The sequence below is a fragment of the Panthera onca genome, chromosome A3, assembly GCF_046562875.1.
Source record: "Panthera onca isolate mPanOnc1 chromosome A3, mPanOnc1 haplotype 2, whole genome shotgun sequence".
In the NCBI taxonomy this organism is placed as follows: Eukaryota; Metazoa; Chordata; class Mammalia; order Carnivora; family Felidae; genus Panthera; species Panthera onca.
Window position 1 is genome coordinate 94,713,757 of NC_138341.1, and position 21,903 is coordinate 94,735,659.

The following is a 21,903-nucleotide window of genomic DNA, read 5'->3' on the forward strand; positions in this document are numbered from 1 at the left end:
TTATAAAACCAAAGAGTATAGACTTATTTAAAGCCAAACTTCTTATTAAAGTCTGTCTCAATTTATACTCTACCCAGTGATGTTTCAATGTGTTCATTTAACTGTTCATTTAAAAATGACTTTGCTGACTTAGCAGGAGAAAAACGGCATCCCAATTTTGTTTAAATTTCTAGTTCTTTGGTAGTGACATACTTCCCTTGTAAGATAGAGTCCTGTGTTGTGCTCTGTCCTGCCAGTGTGGAGCCTGCTTGGTATTCTCTTTCCCTCTCTCTGCCCCTCCCCACTTGTGCTCTCTCTTTCTCAAATAATAAATAAACTCTCTCTCTCAAAATAAATAAGTAAACATTCAAAAAACATTTCTCACACAAAAAAAATTCCCCAGCTCACCATATTGAAAGTTGTTAGTTGATACCAGTACATTAATTTCCTTGGCATATCATAGAGTGAATGGTGGCATTTAAGTAGTTCATGAGGAACTGGGCCTTCGTCCATCATTTTATTCTAATACTATAGTGGCCTTTGTGGGATGTTTTTGCTTCTTCCATGGATATTTCCTGTAGCTCCTATGAGAGTGCATAAATTTGGGGGGGACCTCTTGTATCTCACCCTCTCACCAACAGCTTGGTTTTCCTCTATCCATCAGCTACACTGAATGGGGGCCCAATGACAGTCAGTCTGGGGCTTTTGCTTGAGCCTTTGAACTGCTGTGTCCATCCTACTAAGGGAAAGTCCTGTTAAAAAAAAAAAATATAGAGAGAGAAAGCAGAATGTAGCTGAATGCTGGGGAGGCCTTGACATGTCAGCCTTGATCCCTAAAGCCAACTCCATGCCTTGACCTCTTGGTTGCATGAAACAAAAAAAAATTCCCTTTTCTTTCTTCCACTAGATTGGGCTTCTTCAGAGTTGCATTGGAAAAAATCTTCTCCGATGCTGTTATGCTGCTTTACTCCAAATATAGTTCTGGTTGTTTTAATTCTTCCTTATAATTAAATAATAGCTTTATCTCATTGTTTTACCATGGATTTGTTGAAAGTGAGTGTTTTAAAATAACTTTTTTTACGGACAACAAAATGCACAATTCTTAAATATTCAGTTCAATGATTTTTTAAAAATTTCTTCTAACATTTTTTTATTATTGAGAGACAGAGCATAAGCAGGGGAGGGGCAGAGAAAGAGGGAGACACAGAATCCAAAGCAGGCTCCAGGCTCTGAGCTGTCAGCACAGAGCCCGACGCGGGGCTCAAACCCACAAATCAGGAGATCATGACCTGAGCCGAAGTCGGATGCTTAACCGACGGAGCCACCCAGGCGCCCCCAGTTCAATGATTTTTGACAAATGTATATACCTGTGTGACAACTGCCTAAAACAATACTGAATCTTTATGTCTTACCTTGGAGAGTTATCACACTCTTTCTAGCCAATCTTCAAACCCTCCATGCAGAACCAAGTTCTGATTCCTGTAGCTAGAGATTAGTTTTCCCCAGTCTAGAACTTTACATAGCTGGATTCATAGATTATGTGTTCTTTTGGGTCTGGCTTCTTTCATTCAACAGAGTCCAGTGCAACTCCCATAATATCACAGATCTGGTTTGTCAAACAGATGATCATCAGAGAGGGTGGACATAATAAATATATGACAGAGGAGCATGACAAACTATAAACAGGACAGTCTTGTCTGCTTGAAATAGGCAGATGGAGTTAATCCAACACACATTTATTAGTACCCATTATGTGCCAGCCACTCTAAACAATACCCTGGCTGCCCCATAGCTCACATTACAGGGGGGCGCTTTTGTTAGGGAGAGCTGTCTGTACTTGAACAAGACCATTTCCAGCATGTTGGAGGGCCAGGTGCTCCTTTAGTTTGGGGGAGCTGGGAAGGGCCCCTGAAGTGGTGATGCTAGAGAGGAGGTCGGACTGGTTTCCTGCAAAGGTGACAGCAAGTGTAAAACCATGAGGTGGAACATTTCTGGGAGAGAAAACCAGCATGGACTAAGTGGAGCAAATGTGAGAGAGAGTGCAAGGAAAAACTTCCAAGGGGTTAGGGCATGTCAGACGTGTAGGACTCTGGAGCCATACTCTGGCCTTCACTGCCTAGAAGCTTCTCAGGAGAAGGCAGCTGTCCCTGGAGATGCAGCCTACCTGGTGGGCCCCTCCCTCTCCCCACCTCCCCTCACTTGGCCTCTTCACAGGCCCACTGGGGACGAACTGAAGATGCTAGCAGTGCCTTTGTGTTAACACCCCCACAGAGCTCTCCAGACCCTGGCTCAGCTCTTTCTCCATCTCTGTTCTCTCCACCTCTTGTGACCTTAGGCTGAATACTTCAGGGAAACTGGCCTTTAACTGCACTCCACAGTTTGACTTGGAAAAATGATTCAACTTTTGTCTTGTGCGAATTAGCACTTGCACGGCCTTGAAAGAGGGTGAGTCTCTCATAAACCTTGTGCCTTTGTCACCTCCCCACTGGCTATTTCCTATTTGTTGCCCAAACTGGGATTTCACCCACGATGCCTCCTCTGTGACAAATTACACTCAGTCTGGTAAGAGAGCTGGTGAATTTGCTAGAGAAAAAGTATCTTAAGAACCTAGGCTCTTAAAGCATCTTACTTACAGTGTCTGTTCCAATGGCTTTTCACTTACCTTTTCTTGTCTCTTTGCTCTAAAGTAGAAAAGTCTGGATCATTTCTAATTCCAACCTACCCAAGAACAGCTGATAATTTTGTCTTTTCTCTTTTGGGGTGAGCTCAAGTACATATTTTACCTCCTTCTAACTTATTTGATCTTTAGAAATCCTTACTTCTGCTTCAGAGGCAGAGCCTTTAAATGTATACAACCCATGACCTATAAATCATTTGAAACTGTTAGCTAGCACTTCAGAAGTGGCTTGGTTACTAGGAGAAATGGGATTCTTGTGTGCATTGCCACTAATCTAAAGAAGGACCTTGAATAAGGACGTTTTTTCTTTCTGGAAGAGCAGTAATTAACATCTCAGGCTTCACAAGATGACCTGAGTTTAAACCTTGGCTCCACTGTTCAATAGCTATGTGACCATCTGCAAGTTACCTACTTGCTCTCAGTCTCAGGATGGCAAAGGAATTAAGAATGGGAAGTGAGGAGCCAGATTGCTTGGGTTCAAATCTTCGCTCTAGCACTTAATAGCTGTGCAACTTTAGGCAAGTTACTTAACCTCTCTGTACCTCAGCCCCCTCATCTGTACAGTAGGGATACTAGTAATTTCTGCCTCATAATGATACTGTGTAGGTTAAATGAGATAATGTAAACAAAACACATTTAGTAATAGTGCCTCATACACATTATGCGCTTTATAAATTTTAGCTATTGGTATTTTTAAAGTATTATTTTTTGGGGTGGGTAAAATAAACTATTGATGGCCTGATATCTGCTAGCATAGAAGTGTCTTCAGGTCTCATTCATATATTTTTTAAATGTTAATTTATTTATTTTGAGAGAGAGAGAGAGAGTGGGAGCGAGCAGGGGAGGGGAAGAGAGAGAGGGACAGAGAGAGAATCCAAGCAGGTTCTGTGCTCTCAGACAGAGCCAGACTTGGGGCTCAATCTCATGAACCTGAGCCAAAGCCGAGTTGGATGCTTAACCAACTGAGCCACCCAGGCACCCCTCATTCATATTTTTAAAATACTTTGAGATCTCTGCACTAAAGGAAATGCTCAGAAAGGGAAAGATTTCATTCCTCAGGGTAGCACCTCTAAATAGCAGCCGTCATCATTGCCTTGATTAGGTAATCAGTGCCCAAAAAACAGCTGAATCACAGCCCTGATTCCTCCTGATGGAAACTCACATGGTCATTGTGCTCACTTTCTATTTTTGAAATATACCTTCATGGATGGAATTTTTGGTGAGGAAGTGAGGAAGAACCAGGGCTATTTAATTCAGAAATCTTGTGTGTGATCACGTCAATTTGGCAAAAGTAATTTTTTGCTCAGAGTTAACTGATTGGAGGTGGGAAAGGAATAATAGCCATTTTATCTAATTCTAAGCAAGAATAAAAGAAATGAAAACAAATGATAAGCCAAATCAACCTGCTATTATTCTAATCCAGTGAGACCGAACAAGCCAAATCCTGAGTCACCTTCCTGGCCAACTATTTTTATTGACTTGAAATAACAAAGGATGAAAGCCTGAAATGACCTAGATCACTTTTCTTACAAAGCTTCTGGGTTTCAGTGCATATCCTGGAATTCCCCGAGAGGCGAGGACTGTTTACTTAAGTCGATATTCTGGAAATGGACATTTTAAAAAGTTGGGAGACAAAGAAAAAACTTAAAGTGGGATAAAACCTTCCTTAGCCACAGATTAAGTAATTTTGTTTTGCTAAATTTGCACGGGACTTATTCTTTAGTGCATGCTTCTTGGAGGCATCAGTAATTACAGTGTGTTTACAAGTCAAGGCAACAAAGTAGACAGAAAAGAGTTGTTTCTGGGCTGATTCAAAGGCAGGGTGGATACGAATATTTTAAAATTATGAACAATGTACTTTGGACACACACCGATGTATAGCAATGATGAGACAAAAGCCCATTGAACAATTACACTCCTTCCAAGGACCACGCTGTCACGAAGCCCACTGCCAGAGGTGACTACTGTTTTGGATTTGGTGTTTCCCAGTCCACTCGCACATACATGCCCTAGAAATCCTGTGTGTGTATAAATATACATGCACACACATTGGGGCTAAGCACAGACAAGATTGTTTGTCACAGCTGGGCTCAATCCTGAAACATTAGGACAGTCTGAGCATTCACCCACAGGAGAACCAATCAATAAATTGTGCTGTATTCATTACAATGAAACAATTAAAATAAAACTGGAAAAAAATCTCAGAAATGTAATATTAAGCAAGAAAGGCAAGTTGCAGGAGAAGCCCTAGAGAAGGACGTTTTCCTTTATATACAGCTTTATGTCATTTCATGGGGTTAGCTGGTAAAGGGACAGTCTTTCCTCAGGTTTGCAGTTTGCCTGCCTCTCCCCCACCCCCACCCCCCACCTCCCTCCCCCAGGCTAAGGCCTTGAGTGATAGGTATAGATGGCTGGAGCCATCCTTCCCTCTGTCTGTCTGTCTGTCTACCTGTCACCTCCCTAGAAGCCCTGAGGTTTGTCTTGCTCGAATCTCATAAACTGAATTCACTTTCATTTAGCTTTTCATATCAGCTCCTAGTCTGCTGAATTCAACACTGGCACAGAACAACTATGAAAATCCTAGGAATTATTCTGCTAAAACTTTAGCTCATTATTTTGACTGTGTTGTCTTATGAGACCACGTGCTGTCTCAGGTTGAAACATAGACTTGAGAGGAGGTAGTTGATTTGGGAGGGATCCCAGGAAACACTGGCAGGGGAGTAGGAAAGTGAGACACACCAGAGAAGGTGGTCTGGTGGGGTTAATTACCAAGCATATCAACCATTGCATTTTTCAGAGTTACTCTACTTCCAAAGGTGAGGGAACTGGGATCTTTATCCATCAACCATCTGTCTGTCACTGGTTGTGGGTTAACTCTCTGGTATGTCCATAGCATGGACCAAATATGCTCCCATAATGAAAAAAAAAAAAAAGCTTTTGGGCAGGGACTCACAGTGTTTCACAGTAAGTGGCCTCTGGATGCAGAGGTAAGTGCAGAAGAGGTTGGGTGGAACACCTAAAACATCTGCTCAGCATCTTGAGTGAAGATTACCAGGGGATGTTTTATATCTGCCAATATTTCCCCGTCAAATTGTAACTTATCCTGTGGTTTACCAGAACCAGTTAAATACAAGCTGCTGTTTCCTAGGATTTCACTTTCCAAAGCAAGAATCATATATACCATATAAATATTGCATTGAATGCCATACTTTTATTGAAAAACATTCATTTATGTCAGGGTACTGAACACACTTCCAGAGGTCAAGGCTTCCAGAAGGTGGAGAGTCTACCATTAGGAACTCTTCTAATGTAGCTTCTTGTAGCTAAAGAAATATCAACTGGGGAGGAGTGCTGCTCCCCAGAGTGCCTCACAAAATTTGAGTTTATCAGTGGTATCACCGTGTGTTTGATCTCTGGAGTATGGTTATTCAGGTCCAGAAACAGTGCTATCACGTCTGTTTGTGGTTTTCAAGATCTGGATAACTAGCCCATACCAACCATCCAATTCATAACAGACTTTATATGTAAAGTCAGGCACAATCAGAGCATTGGGAATTGGCAGTTTTTGAATGATACATCCCACCCTCCAGCAGTTTTCCTCTTGATAGTCATTAGTTAATGACAGGTACACTGTCCTCCTACCCCCACCTTGGAAGTCTTAGATAAACATTGGCAATGTCTTACTATCTAATTTGCCTTTTAATAAATCATCCAAGTCCCCCTTACTTGATAATAGGGAGAGTGTAACTTAACTAAGTCTATTGCACTCTTCTCATCTGTCCTTTCCTAAGAACACACCTGGGGTTCATAATAGAGACTTGGAAAACCCACTAGTATTGCCATTAGTGCATTTATTCCCTACCCCTCAGGACAGCCTCCTTCCCGACTCTAAAGTCCAGTAGTCTCTCTGTGCCTTCAAAAAGGCAGGGGATATTGCAGGTTGGTCACCAAAGGGTAGTCATGTGAAAAACCAGGAAGAAATATGAATTCCTTCAATGTTTGTAGACAGCAAGATGGCTCATGTCAAGCAGTAGCTTATGTCAAGCGGTGATGCAAGCAACCAAGGGCACCGCAGCTAAGACCAGTTATTGCCAAAACCAGCACGAGCTGATGACACCCGGAACTGATGACCAGCAGAACCAGAGGAGGTCTGCAAAGACCCAAGACTCATTAAATCCCTTTAAAAGGGGAGGATTTTTGCAGCAAACTGACTTTCTAGATGCTGACCCTTTCCTATCTGATCATATCACAAGGGCAGCTGCTGCCAAACAGTCTGCCAGATTGATATCTGAACATAACAGAGACCCTTCACTGCCTGAACATAACAAACAGCACGTGCCAAGAGCTGATCCGGACCAAACCGAGGCCTTATCTCAACCACGCTGGCAGACTGACTTCACGTTTGGTTCATAGACTTCCTACCCCCTGTTCTACTTTGTTTGTTGAGTGACTTGTCTTAAGCTTTGCTTTGTGTTTAACTTGGGTGACAAGTTAAAGTATGTGATGGAATGTCATTGAGTTTGGAATCCTAAACCTGCTTTACAATTATGGCATAAATTGTATGCTTTCCATAAATTTGCTTTATGACTGAATAAAGGCTGACACTGGGGAAAGACACAACTTGTGTGTGCACCTTCAGAGAGTGCTCATGACAGTCAGTGTCAAGAAATGAGTGCGGATCATGCAGAGCAGAGGTCACTCCTCCTTGAAGAAGCAAGTTTCCTCTGCTTCAAGTCCTCAGGGGCTAATGATGCTGCTGCCTAATCAGGGGGAAGGTCCTGATCCTTCAAAAAGCTCCTTTTTCCACTGTCAAGGATGATTTTTACAAAATACTTCCCATGATAGATTGATTAATGGTCATGATTCTTTTTTTTTGTTTTATTTATTTTGAGGGAGAGAGAGAGAGAGAGAGAGAGAGCAGGAGCAGGGGAGGGGCAGAGAGAGGGAGAGAGAGAGTCCCAAGCAGGCTCTGTGCTGTCAGCATGGAGCCTGATTTGGGTCTCCCACTCACAAGCCATGAGAATCAAAATCAAGAGTCAGATGCCTCACCTGGGCCGAAATCAAGAGTCAGATGCCTAACCGACCAAGCCACTCCAGGCAGCCCCAATGGTTAAAATTCTTATTTTTTAAATTTTTTAAATGTTTATTTATTTTGAGACAGAAAGAGAGACAAAGTGCGAGCAGGGGAGGGCCACAGAGAGAGGGGGGACACAGAATCCGAAGCAGGCTCCAGGCTCTGAGCTGTCCAGACAAAGCTCGATGTGGGGTTTGAACCCATGGGCCATGAGATCATGACCTGAGCCAAAGTCGGATGCTCCACAAACTGAGCCACTCCGCTGCCCCCCATAATTCTTTCTTTTTAAGTTTATTTATTTATTTTGAGAGAGAGACAGCGTGAGTGGGGGAGGGGGAGAGAGACAGAGAGAGAGAGAGAGAATTCAAAGCGGGCTCTGCACGGAGGCTCCACACCATCAGTGCAGAGCCCAATGTGAGGCTTGAACCCACAAAACCGTGAGATCATGGACTGAGCCAAAACCAAGAGTTGGACAATTAACTGACTGAGCCACACAGGCACCCTGCAAATGCTCATAATTCTTAACCCCTCTCTCTATCCATTCCTTTCACTCTCCTCCTCTGACTCTCGGCTTGGCTTTGTAAGCTGCTTTGGCCAATAGGATAATAGCAAACATGTCACAATTAGAGGCTTAAAACTGCATGTGGAGTTGGGATTGCTCCTTCGTCATTAACAGAAGAAGGATATGCCCAGGCTAATCCACTGGTCCCAGGAGAGGGTTGAGAAAAACATGGACCAGAGCAGAGTTACTTACCTCAGTCATCCTAGCAAAGGCCACCGTGGATCAGCCAATAACTAGTGAACTCCTAGATAAGTGATCTCAACCAAGAGCAGCCAAGCCTGACCCAGATCAGATAAAGCCCATAGACTCATGAGCTGAATAAATGTTTATTGGTGTATACCACTGAAGTTCTGTGGTTGGTTACCATGCAACATTTTAGTGGTAGAGATAATTGATATGCTCTCTTCCTGACTCTTCTGGAGACTCCATCTATGTTCCTACCTGTTCACCAGCTGCAAAAAACTAGTTACAATTCCAGTATATTTTTAAGTGCTTCTTGTAATACTGAATGAATCAAAAGTTAATTTCTCAAGTCAATTTCTATTGACCTGCCTATCTCATGCTTGCTTGGTGCTTCTCCTGTGGATATTTGTTTAATTAGCCTGTAAATACCCCCATTGTCCTTTATGGAGGCACACCATGTGATTACTTTCCTTGTCACCAGCAAGGAAATTTGACAATTTCCTTTTCAAATTCTTGAAGATTTCTCTGTCTGCCTCTACCTCTGGAAGACCACTCTCCCTCCCTTCTTGTCACCTACATTTCTACTCCTTGGTGAGAAAAGCAATCCCTGTCAGGCCAGTCACCTTCCTGGGGGGAAAATCTATTTATCATGTAGACACCAGGCTTATTTAGGGTCATAGACATGAGCCATAGAGAGAGTCACAGGTTCAAAGAATTCTAGAACGAGAAGGATGTTACAGATAAGCCACCAGATATAGCCCATGGCTTTGACTAGCTGAGCAGATAAGTCTTCAAGATTTGTTAGGTCCAGATCCTTGGGGACACCACACACACCTCTGTTTTAGCTACTTATTGGGATGTAGCTCATTATAACAAATATTATCTCGCTATAACAAATTATAGTGGTTTGCTATAACAACCATTTTGTTTATCTGTTCACAATCATGTAATTTGGGTAAGGCTTGGCTAGGACAGTTCATCTCTGCTCTACATGGCTGACAGGTTTGACTAGGGCTGAAGGGTACACTTGCAAGATGGCTTTGCTCCCATGGCTGGGAAGTTGGTGTTAACTGTTGACTTGAACTCAGCTGAGGCTGTTAGCCAGGGGCCTCTGTTCTGTTCTGTGTGGCCTCTTCACATGGACTAGATTAGACAACTCACAGGGTGGCAATCTCTGGATAGTCAAACTCCTTACGTGGTGGCTGGCTTCTTCCAATGTGCAAAAATGAAAGCCAAGGCCTTTTTAAAGCTTAGAATGGAAACTGGCACTCTGTCACTTCCTCTATGTTCTATTGGTTATAAAGAAGGTCACAGAATCAGCCCAGATTCAAGGGGAAAGGAAAAATACAGGGGTATATAAACACCGGGACTGTGGTTCATTGAAAACAACCATTGTAAAAGATTAGCCCACTCTCTTTCCAGCTTTTACTAAAAATTGAGCTTCCACTGACCTTTCTAGCCAGTAAATAATGTAGCTAGGTGAGCATTGGCCTGAGAGTTAGGAGACCTGAACTTCTTACCTAGCTTGACTATTAATTAACATTAGAGACTTGGAGAATTCCCCTAACTCTGAAGTTTGTCTGGATAAACTTTAAAGTAGCCTCCATTTCTAAAAACAGAGTCTAAGGTCTTGGTAGGTTTCGGTTCCCAGGCAAGGCTTTGCATTTTCCTTCACGAGTCTTTCCCTTTCTCTTTGAACTGGTCTGTCTTGATCTCCATCCAGCTACCAGGAGACTAACCAAATCATTTATTTACTTCCTACACTCTGCTGATCTGTGCCTTTCTGATTTGTCCTTTTGACCTGCTTCTTTTGTGAGCTGGATGACCTTTGGCCAGCCACATAGCTTCTCTAAGTCTAGATGAACTGCAGATAAGAACCGCAGCTTCATGGGCTGTGGTGAGGATCAGATGGGAGAAGGTACATGAAAATCACTTTGCAAAATGGTACTGGGATGTGATGGCATTTTCCAGTCAGCCTAATGCCACCAGATCCATCGTGTCAGATTCAGGTGTGTTTCCGCCCCCAGTTCTGGTGACAACCAATCACTAACCAACTTTGATTCTTATTTCTCCTACTTATAATGAGGGAATACATCTGTCAGTCGCGTTTGCCTCTCAAAACATTCTATGACCCCAGAATTTTCTTGCCAATAACAGGTGACAAGTTAGGTAAAATTATCTAAATTGGATTTACAGTTGACAGTATCACAACCAGGGCTGAGGTGGAGTGGGGCAGAATTATATAGAAGCAAAGCAAGAAAGGGGCTTCTCTTAATACTTTCTGAAAGTTAAAAATAAAAAAAAAAACCTTTATATTTATTTTGTAAGATGTCATCTTCAGAGAGTTGACCCAACCAGATAGTGAGTATCTTGGGAACAAGGATTTTGTCTTTTTTTTTTTTTAACCCTATATTCAGTGACTAGAATAAGTGCCTGGCTGAAAGAAACTCAATAAATGGGTTTTGGATAAATGAATGAGTGAGAAAAGGCTCAGATTGTAAAGAAGCTCAAGAAACAAGAGGCTTATTATTTTGATTTTAAAAACAAACACTTAAGTGATGGAGAACAATGTTAATTGGTATCTTTTGAATAGATTATTTAAACCAAACTTTTCACACTGCAAGGCAATACTTTGTTGTTTTATGATGGTTATAGCTAAATTATTAATTTGATTTACTATAATCTGATTTATAACAATCTGAATTATTACTTTAACTTTTGAAAGGATCCATAAACTATTCACAGGTTGGGTCTTACAGGAACCAGAGGAAGTAAAATATGCCCTAGAACAAACTGCTGAGTCACACGTTATGTCCTTGATCCCTTAGCCAGCTTTCCTAGTCCAGTATCATTTAAGATCCAGAAAAGAGCAGATATTCACCTGGTACGATGGGGGCATCACTGAATATATCCCTCCTGACCAAGGAGTTCAGGCAACAAATGTATGAAACGGAAGGTTCTAGGCTAATGCTTTGACCTATTCTGATGGTGTTCAGATTCAATTATGTAAAGCCATGAGAAACCACAGCTGTGTAAATCCCTCCTCGTCGACACATTGAGAAATCAAGCACACACAGAAATTGCCTTGTTTGTATTTTCTGGGAATAGAGGAGAAGAGAAAAACAAAAATAATAGTCATTAAATATTTTTGTACCAAGCATTGTGCTCAATTCTTTTTATACTCATTTACTCTTTAGAATAAACAGCCCAATGCAAGTTTCTCTCCACTTAATAGATGAGGAAAACTGAGGCTCGGATAATTGAGTCACCCATTTAAGATTACACAGCTAGTAAGGGGGGAAAGAATGGGAGCCTTTGCTTTTGCTGTCATCCCATCCAGCCTTCTACAGAGTCGAAGAAGTTCACTTGTCTCTTCCTGCTTTGATATCATCACCTTTACTATCATTTGGCCCTCTGTTTGTCTTTTTTCAAGTTTATTTATTTTGAGAGAGACAGAGAGAGTGTGAGTAGGGGAGGGGCAGAGAGAGAGAGAAAGAGAGAGACAGAACCCCAAGAAGGCTCTGCACTGCCAGTGCATCGCCCAACCTGGGGCTTGAGCCCACAAAACCATAAGATCACGACCTGAGTTGAAACCAAGAGTCAGACGCTTAGCCGACTGAGCCACCCAGGTGCCCCTGACCCTCTATTTTTATAAGTTTACAAGAACATACACACATTTCTGCAACCCCTCCATTGTGCTGAGTACAACCACAAGCACAAACTTGGGTGGCAACCACACAAAACCAAACTGCTTCTGGTGGTCTTCACACAGCTCATTGCGTTTTCCTCCTTGCCCTGCCTGTAGTGTGTTCAGCTCCTTTTCCCAGTTCAAGTGTCACGTCCTCCAGAAAGACTTCTCTGAGTCTTCCCCTCATCTCTACTGCCCAGTCCTTCCCACAACGCCCTGCATGTGTCGCTATTGTTAATTACTATTACCTAGTTGGGTATCCATCTCCTGCATTAGACTGTGAGTTCTCTGAGGACAGGGCCATGTCCGTCTTTTCAGTTAGACTATGACCTCCCTGGGGTTTGAGAGTGTGTCCTCATTCTATTTGTAACTTCACTGCTGTGCCTAAACTAGCACAAAGCGGGGACTCAGTTGAGTCTACTGATTGGATCAAAAAGATTGCCAAGAAGGACATTAAAACATGATAAAAGTGTAGGTCATAGAGAGGTACTTCAATTCAGAGAAAAGGGGAAAAAGAAGAATATAGAAAGAAGGAAAGATAATATAAAGGGAGGTACTTAGTAATGTTCCCTGTGGCATTCGAATTCCTCAATTTGAGTTAAACAGAAACAAAAATATGATTCCATTATTTCTAATTATTCATTATGATCATTTTAATAATTGTGTAATTCACACATACCCTATGTCTAAGCAACGTTAGGAGTTTCCCAGTTAAAATTTGGGGGGAAAAAACCTATCAAATATAATTTTTCATTAAAGATGTACTGAAAGCAGTAAACCATGCCTTTCAATCATCTTACAGAGTACAAGACCTTAATTATAAATCAGCCAAATGGATGAATTATTTTCATATCCCAGGGTATATATTAATTTATGTCAAGCAAATCATCAGTGATGATGATTCTGTTTTCTTTATTGCCCTGTGCAAGATATATTGATTTATCATTGTTATTTTAGCTACTCAACATCTAACATCCCTTCCTTCAATAATACACTCCATTGTTTTGGGGGGTATGTCCTATCCTGTATAGTCTTGGTAGAAGATAGCACCTACTTCCTACTTACAAAGAAGATTAATACCTCAGGTTTTCTGACCCAGGGTAGCCAGCCGGTGGGTGGACACATGAGCTAGGCATCCAACTAAGGTTTAGTCAATTGGATGTTCTTGAGATGTTGAACTTGAAGTTGTGAGGGATGGTGGGAGGTCCTTCCTTGTTATGGAAGCCTTAGCAGGCTGACTCATGTGCTCTGCTCTATGACCTGTCCAGGCCTCCCAGAGCTGCCTTGGCATCTAATTTTTTTGTGTTATTTTCCAACCTGGATCTCCAAACTTCCATTGATTTTTGTGAGCCTGGCATTCTCTGCATGAATCACCTGTATTTAAATAGCCAATTTCTGTTGTTTAAAACTGAAAATGCTGTCTAAAATACCAGGTAAAAATTCTCAATTTAAGACACACATTTATATGTAGATTAGTAAAATCATTTGTATTCTTGTTTTGTGCTTAATAAGAATTACTGTTCTCTAAGAATTATTTTGAGATTCATTTTCTAGAAAATTACAGGAATTTATAAGTAAAACTATGTGATGAATTTCTCCATTTTGAATGAATAGTTTTTGTTGACATTCTATAATCTACATTCACTTTTAGAAAATTTAGCACCTGGTTCTAAATAAGGGAGTAAATCTGATCTAATATTAAACCTAACGGTGGCATTTTGTGTATTGAGGAAAGAGGTGAGGTAATGAGCACATTTTCACAGGCTTCTCACTTATGAAACTTCATCTCTCTTTAGTCTTTGTGCATCATCCTTCTATTCAAGTTGTATTTACTATTTAGATAGTTTCCTCGACTTTTCCAACATTATCTTTCAAAGATATTTTTTTAACTTATATAAGACCTTATGATACTTATTAATGGGCTTATAGTAATTGGCTTATATTTTTCTAATGTTGACATGTTTTCATGGTTCGATACTGAGATTTCAACACTGTTTTGATGATTTAAAAAAAGGAAAATATATCCAAGGCAGATGACATTGTGGTTGAAATGCATAGCTGTGAAAACATCTGCTTGACTAAATTTAGAAAACGATTAATTTTTTTTTCCTTGAGGCATTGCTTTGTTATCAAGCGTCTATCAGACATATCAAAATGGCTAGTACATTTTCAAAAAGTTTTTCAAGTCTGTCCTGAAGTGAAATTCTCATATAAAATGATGTATAGTGAAGTTTAAAGTCAAGTATTAAATCTCCTTATTTGACACATATTTGGAAAGAAAAGAAACTATTAGGAAATATTTTTGGAGGAGAAAAAATATATTTTCAGTGTCTACGGTAATATGTCATCTGAAAAATGAGGATATTAGGTTTCTTGTTGCTTAAGCGTTGAGTTTGGCATTCCATTCTTATGAAGGACCATCCTCTCTTAGGAATTTTAGGTAGGTGTAGATTCTCAGGGGCTCAACTTGCACATTGAATGGATAAGTCAGCATTTCAGGATAAACGCTGATATAAGAAAAAAACTCGAATTTATTATGTTGTAGCTTTTTTTTTTTTTAAAGAAAATAAGGATGCAAAGAAAGGTCCTATGATCAATAAAAATAAGCTGTGTCACGAGATCACAGGGGTTGGCTCCCTGTGGCAATGGCATCCAAATGAAGATCCACAGTATGTCTAATGTACCAAAAGATCTTACTCCTGAGGACAGAGGCAACAATCTTATCTTATAGGAAAATCTGTGGCTAAAAGTTGAATTTTTCCCTATACTAAAATTAACATAACATTCATGACAGCTAGGATTAATGTGCGGGCACAAGATATTTTAGTCAATCTGAAAAAAAAAAAAAATTCATCCAAACTGAAAAACTCTGATGAGTGAAAATTAGAAAGTAAAATATAGTAACATTTAAGTTATCTGGAAACTAAGAGCTGGCAGGTCTAAGCATCTAAAAAGATTCCAACTATGGAAGTTAAAAAGGCAAATTGTCTCTGATAGCAAGGACTGAATTTGGGGGCAAGAGGTGGTCAAAATTAGATGAGGAAGATCTACCAGGTATTTCTCCTTTGTGTCTATTAGTAACACCAATTTGGGAGGAGATGAATGGGACTACAGTGTGTCAGGAGGGGGATAAATTACAGTTTTATAAATAATGAATAAGGTGTTTAAGAAGACGGGCAAGTCTGTCTATTTTTTGGAAAGATTTCTGAGGAAAGAAGGGTAGAATTTTAAAATTTGGGTGCGTAACACATTAGTTAAATTGAAAACATCATACTAAACAGCATGCCCTAATAATGCTGATTGAGATAAATTAATGAAAAAAATGAAAAAAAAAATTAATGAAAAAAATGAATGACTGAATTTATTCAGCAACTACTGATTGAATGTTGACCCTCCACCCTGTACTGGGCATAAATTCAACAAGGATAAATTGTATAATTGATGAGTATCTAACATCAATGATGGTACAAGTTGCAGTTTCCCCATAGGCCCTTGAAAGACCAATTTTTAGTACCATAGGAAAAAATGGAAAGTGCAAAACTATGGTCATTGCAAATTAGCTATGGTAGTTTTTCAATAAATATGTGTTGGTTGGACTTTATGTATATAGTATAAAACCATAAAACCAAAACCATAAAAAATTCTAAAATTTTACAGACAACACCAGGAATTGATAAGTATTTCTCTTTATTCTTTGGTCCCTATTAGTCTCACATCTCATTTTCTTCACTTTGTCATGGTTACTTGGTCTGTCTTCCTGAACACCTGAATTCAATTTTCTGTCATCAGGAAAACATGATGCTTTTCTGGTAAGTGATGAATGAAGGAAATTATAAAGCTCTAAAATCCTGCACTCTTCCCTGGTTAGAATCTTGAAACATACACCCAGTTCAGATCAGGTTCTCCATTTGTTACTGAGAAAGGGTGTTAGCTACCTGAGGGCTCCTACATTCTTTTTTTTTTTTTTTTTTGAAGTTTGCCCCAAATAATCAAAGATGCAAACAATGTTTTCTGCTTGAAACACCCAGCTAGGATATTGAAAATAATTCTTTAGAATATAATTATGGATTCCTGAATTTTCATTTATTCGAAGTATTATAATCAATAAAGTCTTTCTTTCTGATGATCAGACTATCTTACATTTTGCCATAAGAAGCCCCTTCAAGTTAGCTCCTATGTTTTAGAAACTTTCTTACTGATATTTGGACACAGTCTTATATTCAGTCTATATTTTTCTCTCCCAGACCCGGAATCATCCATTTCTCTAAAGAACCCTAATTACTTTGAGTGGAAATGATATTTGCAAACCAAGATCTAGGTGCTAGGTATACTCATTGCTACTGGGCATTACTGCTTCTAGGTTCTTCCCAAGATTAGAAAAAGTAGGAAATACAGCAGATTTTAAAAAATAAATAGATAAATTGATTCTAAAATTCATATGGGGGTACCTGGGTTGAGTGTCAGTCCATTAAGTGTCGGACTCTTGATTTTACCTCAGGTCATATTCTCATGGCCATAAGATCAAGATTCAGGTGGGACTCTGTGCTGGGTATGGAGTCTGATTGGGATTCTCTCTCTCCCTCTCTCTGCCCCTCCCCTACTCATGGTGCCCCCCCCCCTCAAAAAATAAAATAAAATAAAATAAAATAAAATTAAATTAAATTAAATTAAATTAAATTCACGTAGAATTGGAAAAGACCTAAATAGGCAAAATAATCTTGAACAGGAAGAATATACACTACCTGAAATCAAGACTTAGAACAAAACTCCAGTAATCTGGACAGAGAGGTACCGGTTTAAAGTTAAACTAGATCAATGGACCATAACAGGGGGTCCAGAAATAGATACACACTTATGGTTGATTGATAATTGACCAAGGTACCAAGTTAATTCAATGGAAGAAAGGAAAGTCTTTCTATAAATATTTCAGGAAGAACTACATATCTGTATGGAAAATGATGATCTTTGGCCCATGAATGCATTTTTGAACCATGAGCTCAAATTGATATTTCCAGGTAAAATTTAGTTTTACAGAGTTTTTACTGACTTTCTTTGTTTTTGATATTTGTGTGTCTCTTTTCTCTTACACTGACAATCCATGGTCCTAACAGCAGTTAATATTTCTTTGCAGATCTTTTTGCCTTTAGAATATATCCCTCTATGGGTCTATAATCAGAATACTATCTTTAAAAGTCACTTGAAATGATTATTTTCTTTATACAGTTATGTTACCAATTAGATATATGTTGGGTTCATCTGTTTATTCTATATATCTGTTCATTTTCAATGATAAGGTTTGTTTTTTTCTTTTTTTGACTATGTGAAACATTTAAATGGTTCAAAAGTCTAAATTATATAAAAAGGTATACTTGGAGAGGACTCTCCCATCTCTTATCCATTCTATCCCATCTACCATCCCACTTAAGTCGGCATTGGTTGGTTTTTGATTTATCCTTTCCATGTTTCCTTCTGAAAAAAAAAAAGCAAATAAACATGTATTTTATGTTCTATTTCTTTTATATTTAACAATATATCTGGAAGATTAAGTAAAATGAGGATGTAGGAAATTTTCTCATTATTTCTTATGTTTGCATACGACTGCACAGCACTACATTGCATAGGTGTACAGGATTCAATCAGCCACTTTTGCTGTGTATATATGCACTATATCCAACAAGGTCTTGCTAGACAGTCACACTGGGCTCTTTCCAGTATCTGATGGTATTCATTTTCTAGGACTGCTGCAACAAATTACCACAAACTAGGTGGCTTAAAACAACAGAAATGTATTTTCTCATAGTTCTGAAGTTCAGAAGTCTGAAATCTAGGTGATGGCTGGGTTGGGCTCCCTCTGGAAAACTCCCAGAGAGAATATTTGCTTGTTTCTTCTAGCTTTGGTGGTTCCAGGGATCATTTGGCTTATGGCTACATGACTCCCATCTCTGCCTCCATTTCTACATGGCCTTCTCTGTGTGTCTTCTCCTTTTCTATCTCTTATAAAGACACTCAATAGGTTTAGGGTCCACCAAGATAATTTAAGATGATTTCATTTTGAGATCCTTAACTTAATTACATCTGCAAAGATCCTTTTACTATTTTTTTTTTAAGTTTCTTTTATTACAGAGAGAGAAAATGTAAGCACGGAGCCCGGTGTGGGGCTCAGTCCCACGACCTTCAGTCCCATGACCTGAGTGGAAATCAAGAGTTGGAACCTCAACCCACTGACCCATCCAGGTGCCCCAGATCCTTTTTCTGAAAAAAGAAAAAAAAGTCAATCACAGGTTCTGGGGATTAGGATATGGCTATATCTATTCAACACAATACATTGGCTATTATAAACACTTGCAGAAGGAATAACATTCCACATGTGGTTTTATATTTGTGGGGGCAGAGTTGGTTCTTAGAAGTAGGATTTCTGTGTCAAAGGGCAAACAATATATAATTTCACCAAATTCCCCTCCATAGGAATGGTACTATTATTTTATACTTCTTTCAGGTATGGTTTTCTGCAGCTTTGCTACCAAAGTGTACTGTCAAATTTTGTGGGTTGTTTTGTTTTGTTTTGTTTACTAATCCAAGTGGTATTTCAGGGTAGTTTTAATTTGCATTACAAGTTTTTAACTCTTGATTTCATTATCATTATTAATGAAAGTGGGGCATTTATTCAATAGCATGTAAGTGTATGTAAAGTGCTTGGCACTCTGAAACTCCAGGGGTAAAGAGTTAATTAAAAAGAGGGTAATGACCTCAAGGAGGTCACCATCCAGTAGGAATGATTTTTGAGAGCAACAGAATATGACCAGTATTTTTATTTATTTTTGTTTCATGTGGAATATTACACGTGGGTGAAAAACCATCAAAGTAATAATTTATATTTCTTGCATTTTTTAGAGAAGATCTGGAGTTCTACATTTTCATCATCAAATAAAGGCTAGATATAATGGATGAGATGAAGTTAGTGCATGAATGCCTGCTTCTGGTACTACCAAGTTTTGGCAGTGTCACGTGTTTACTGTACGTTGTCATTTATCTCTTCGTTTATTCAGTTGTTCTGCCCTTTGACTAGACTGGAAGCCTTGGAAGTCAGGAGGCTGTATCTTATACATCTTTTTATCCTCAAGGTTTAGATTCATGCCTTGTACACAGCAGATGCTCCATAAATGTTTGATTACAATGACAGCTTGCTCTACAATAGAAAGTTTGAATTCCCTAAGTCCATCCTATTTTTTTTAATCAAAGGTATCTTCTTCTAAAGGAATGGGGCAGTGAATACTCTGACATACTATGTACAACCAGGTACAGTCCAAGTTGCTGTGACAAAGACACCTAAAATGCTTTAAAAGAAAAGGTTATTTCTCTCTTGCAACAGTCTTGGAGGGTTTGTGGCCCTTTTTGAGATGTTCTCTGGGTACCCAGGCTGACATCATCCTGGGTGCGGGGCTTCCATCTCTGGATCTGAGTTCACCCATGTTATTGGGTTTATTATAGCTGAATATATATTTTTATAGCTGAATAATATTTCTTTGCATGAATATGTTCTCATTCTATCAATGCTATTTTGACAACTCTAAAAATAAAGAGAGGCTCTAGCAACCAGAAGATATGTTTTTGCATGCTTGGATGAGATAAATAGGACTATTTTAGCTCTTTATTCATCTTATTTAACAAACTTTTATTGACTGCTTCGAGTCTAAATATCATGCTAGTTATGAGAATACAAAGCATTGCAAATTTCCAGATCTTGCCCCAAGTTACAGGTTCCCCTGAATGAGAAAATGTTGTGTTGTCCTAATTGGATGGAAACCACATGGTTTTAAACAGCCAGCTTAAGTACTTGCTCAAATTTTGTCAAAATTTGGAGCATCAAAGGATCCAGATGCCAGTAAGTAACGCTACAGATCTCTTGTAAGAAATCTCCAGGCCATCCTTCATCTCAAAGTTTTGCTTGAGGTTACAGGCACTTAGCCTTAAAAAGCATACCGGCCTGAGAGTCAGGTCCCTCAGGTTCTATTTCTGGTTCTGCTACTGGATTCTTATGCAGCCTTGCACAACACAGAGAATGTGCACTTCCTATATAAAGCAAGAGACAAGATCCTGAGGAGCAAGGGAACTTTATACCCTAAGTGAAGTTGGGTCCCAGGAACCAAGGGGACTGGCTGGACTCCTCACCCAGAGTCTGGGGATGCTCTTCCTGCTGTCAAAGCCATTCATTTTAGTGTGAAATTGGAGCTCCAATTTTAGTACTGTCGAGGGACATCGATTCGCTTCCTGGTGTGAATCCTGAGCCAAAACGGAAAATGGTTTGCATTTTAAAAGCCTTGAAACTTTTCTTACTGAGATGTTTTTGTGGTTCACGTTGCACTAGAGTGAACTGGGTGGGTAGCACACACCAAGCAGTGAAAGTGTGGGAGCTGTGGGCCTCTCTGGATGGGGTTGGCGGATGCTGTCCAGCGGCTTGGGGAACCCTGGAAACATAAGTCGCGTCGCCTCTCCCCCTGCACAACTACATTTCCCTGGAGAACTTGCGGCACACGGCCTGTTGAAGAGGAAGAACGTGCTCAGACCTAACCCATTGACTCCCATCGTGCCTAAGACACGCCAGCCTGATTGGAGGACTTTTTCGCAGTGCATTCTGGGACTTGAGGTACAGCCTGTGCAAGGGGCAAGCTTCTTTGTGATTCGCGGCGCCGACTCTGCGCTCCGGGCGCGTCCCCGTGAGGCGGGTCCGAAAGGCGCGCGCTTGCGCCGCGCCCGAAGGGCCCGCCCGCACCTCCGCGGGGCGGGGCCGTCGGTTCCGCGTCGACACCGCCTTCCTGCACCGCCCTTCGCCGGACCCGGCCCGCCCCTTCTTCCTGGAGCCACAGCTGAAGCGGCGGCGGTAGCGGCGGTGGCCCGGCGGGGGGCGGCGAGTGGCCCGCGCGACACGCGCCGGCCCGGACCTTATGCGGTGACTCGCGCGGCGCAGGCGCCTCCTGCCCCGCCGGCGGGGCTCGGGTTTCCCGCGGCGGGATGTTCTCCCGAAGGAGCCACGGGGATGTGAAGAAGTCCACCCAGAAGGTGCTGGACCCCAAGAAGGACGTGCTGACCCGCCTGAAGCACCTGCGGGCGCTGCTGGGTGAGGCGCGAGCCAGGGCGCCGGGCTTGGGGGCACCTGCCCAGACGCGGGCCGGACGAGGGTCGGGACTGGGATGCAGACGGCATTGGGGGTTGGGGGGGCGGCGTCAGACCCTCCTCTCTGGCGCCCGGCATTGTTCCCCAACAGCGGGCACTCTGGCCCTCGGGCTCTGCCCTGTCGCCCAGAGTGTAAATTTACCCCAGATTCGTGCCGGGTCACCCCGAGGCCGGTGGAGCCTTGACTCTTCCCTCCCCAGCAAATCCTGGACTCCAGGTGCTACACACACACACACACACACACACACACACTGAACTGTCTCCTCCTCTCCCATTTTTTAATTTTAATTTTGGACTTTTGACACCCTGAGTCTCCTAAGTGTTCCCAGCACAGACTTAATTGAACTGTCATCTCTTTCGTGGGCCCTCTCCCCTTAAATTTTATTTTTACTTTTGAGTTGGAGTCTTCAAATAGACTGAGACATGAAGTGCTCCCAGGATAAATTAAATTTAGCTGTCATCCCTCTTCCCATGCTCTTTTTATTTTTATTTTTATTTTTGGTCTGACTGCTTAGGTTTCTTTGTGTCCTTGGTGTGAAGGGGGGCTCCTCCTGTCTTCTTGGAGGGAA

At 40.9% G+C, this 21,903-nt stretch overlaps 1 protein-coding gene across 6 annotated transcripts in view; it reads left to right on the forward strand.

Annotated features, from left to right (window-relative positions):
• The first annotated feature begins 20,973 nt into the window (after positions 1-20,973).
• RALGAPA2 (Ral GTPase activating protein catalytic subunit alpha 2) overlaps positions 20,974-21,903 on the forward strand; it is a 323,002-nt gene continuing 322,072 nt past the window's right edge. For 2 of the 6 annotated variants that reach the window (XM_060610992.3, XM_060611000.3), the window contains exon 1: positions 20,974-21,278. In XM_060610992.3, the coding sequence (XP_060466975.1) occupies positions 21,173-21,278 (106 nt within the window). In that variant the 5' untranslated portion in view covers positions 20,974-21,172. The remainder of the gene's footprint in view (positions 21,279-21,903) is intronic. The other 4 variants (XM_060611012.3, XM_060611007.3, XM_060611020.3 and 1 more) reach the window with 4 other exon arrangements.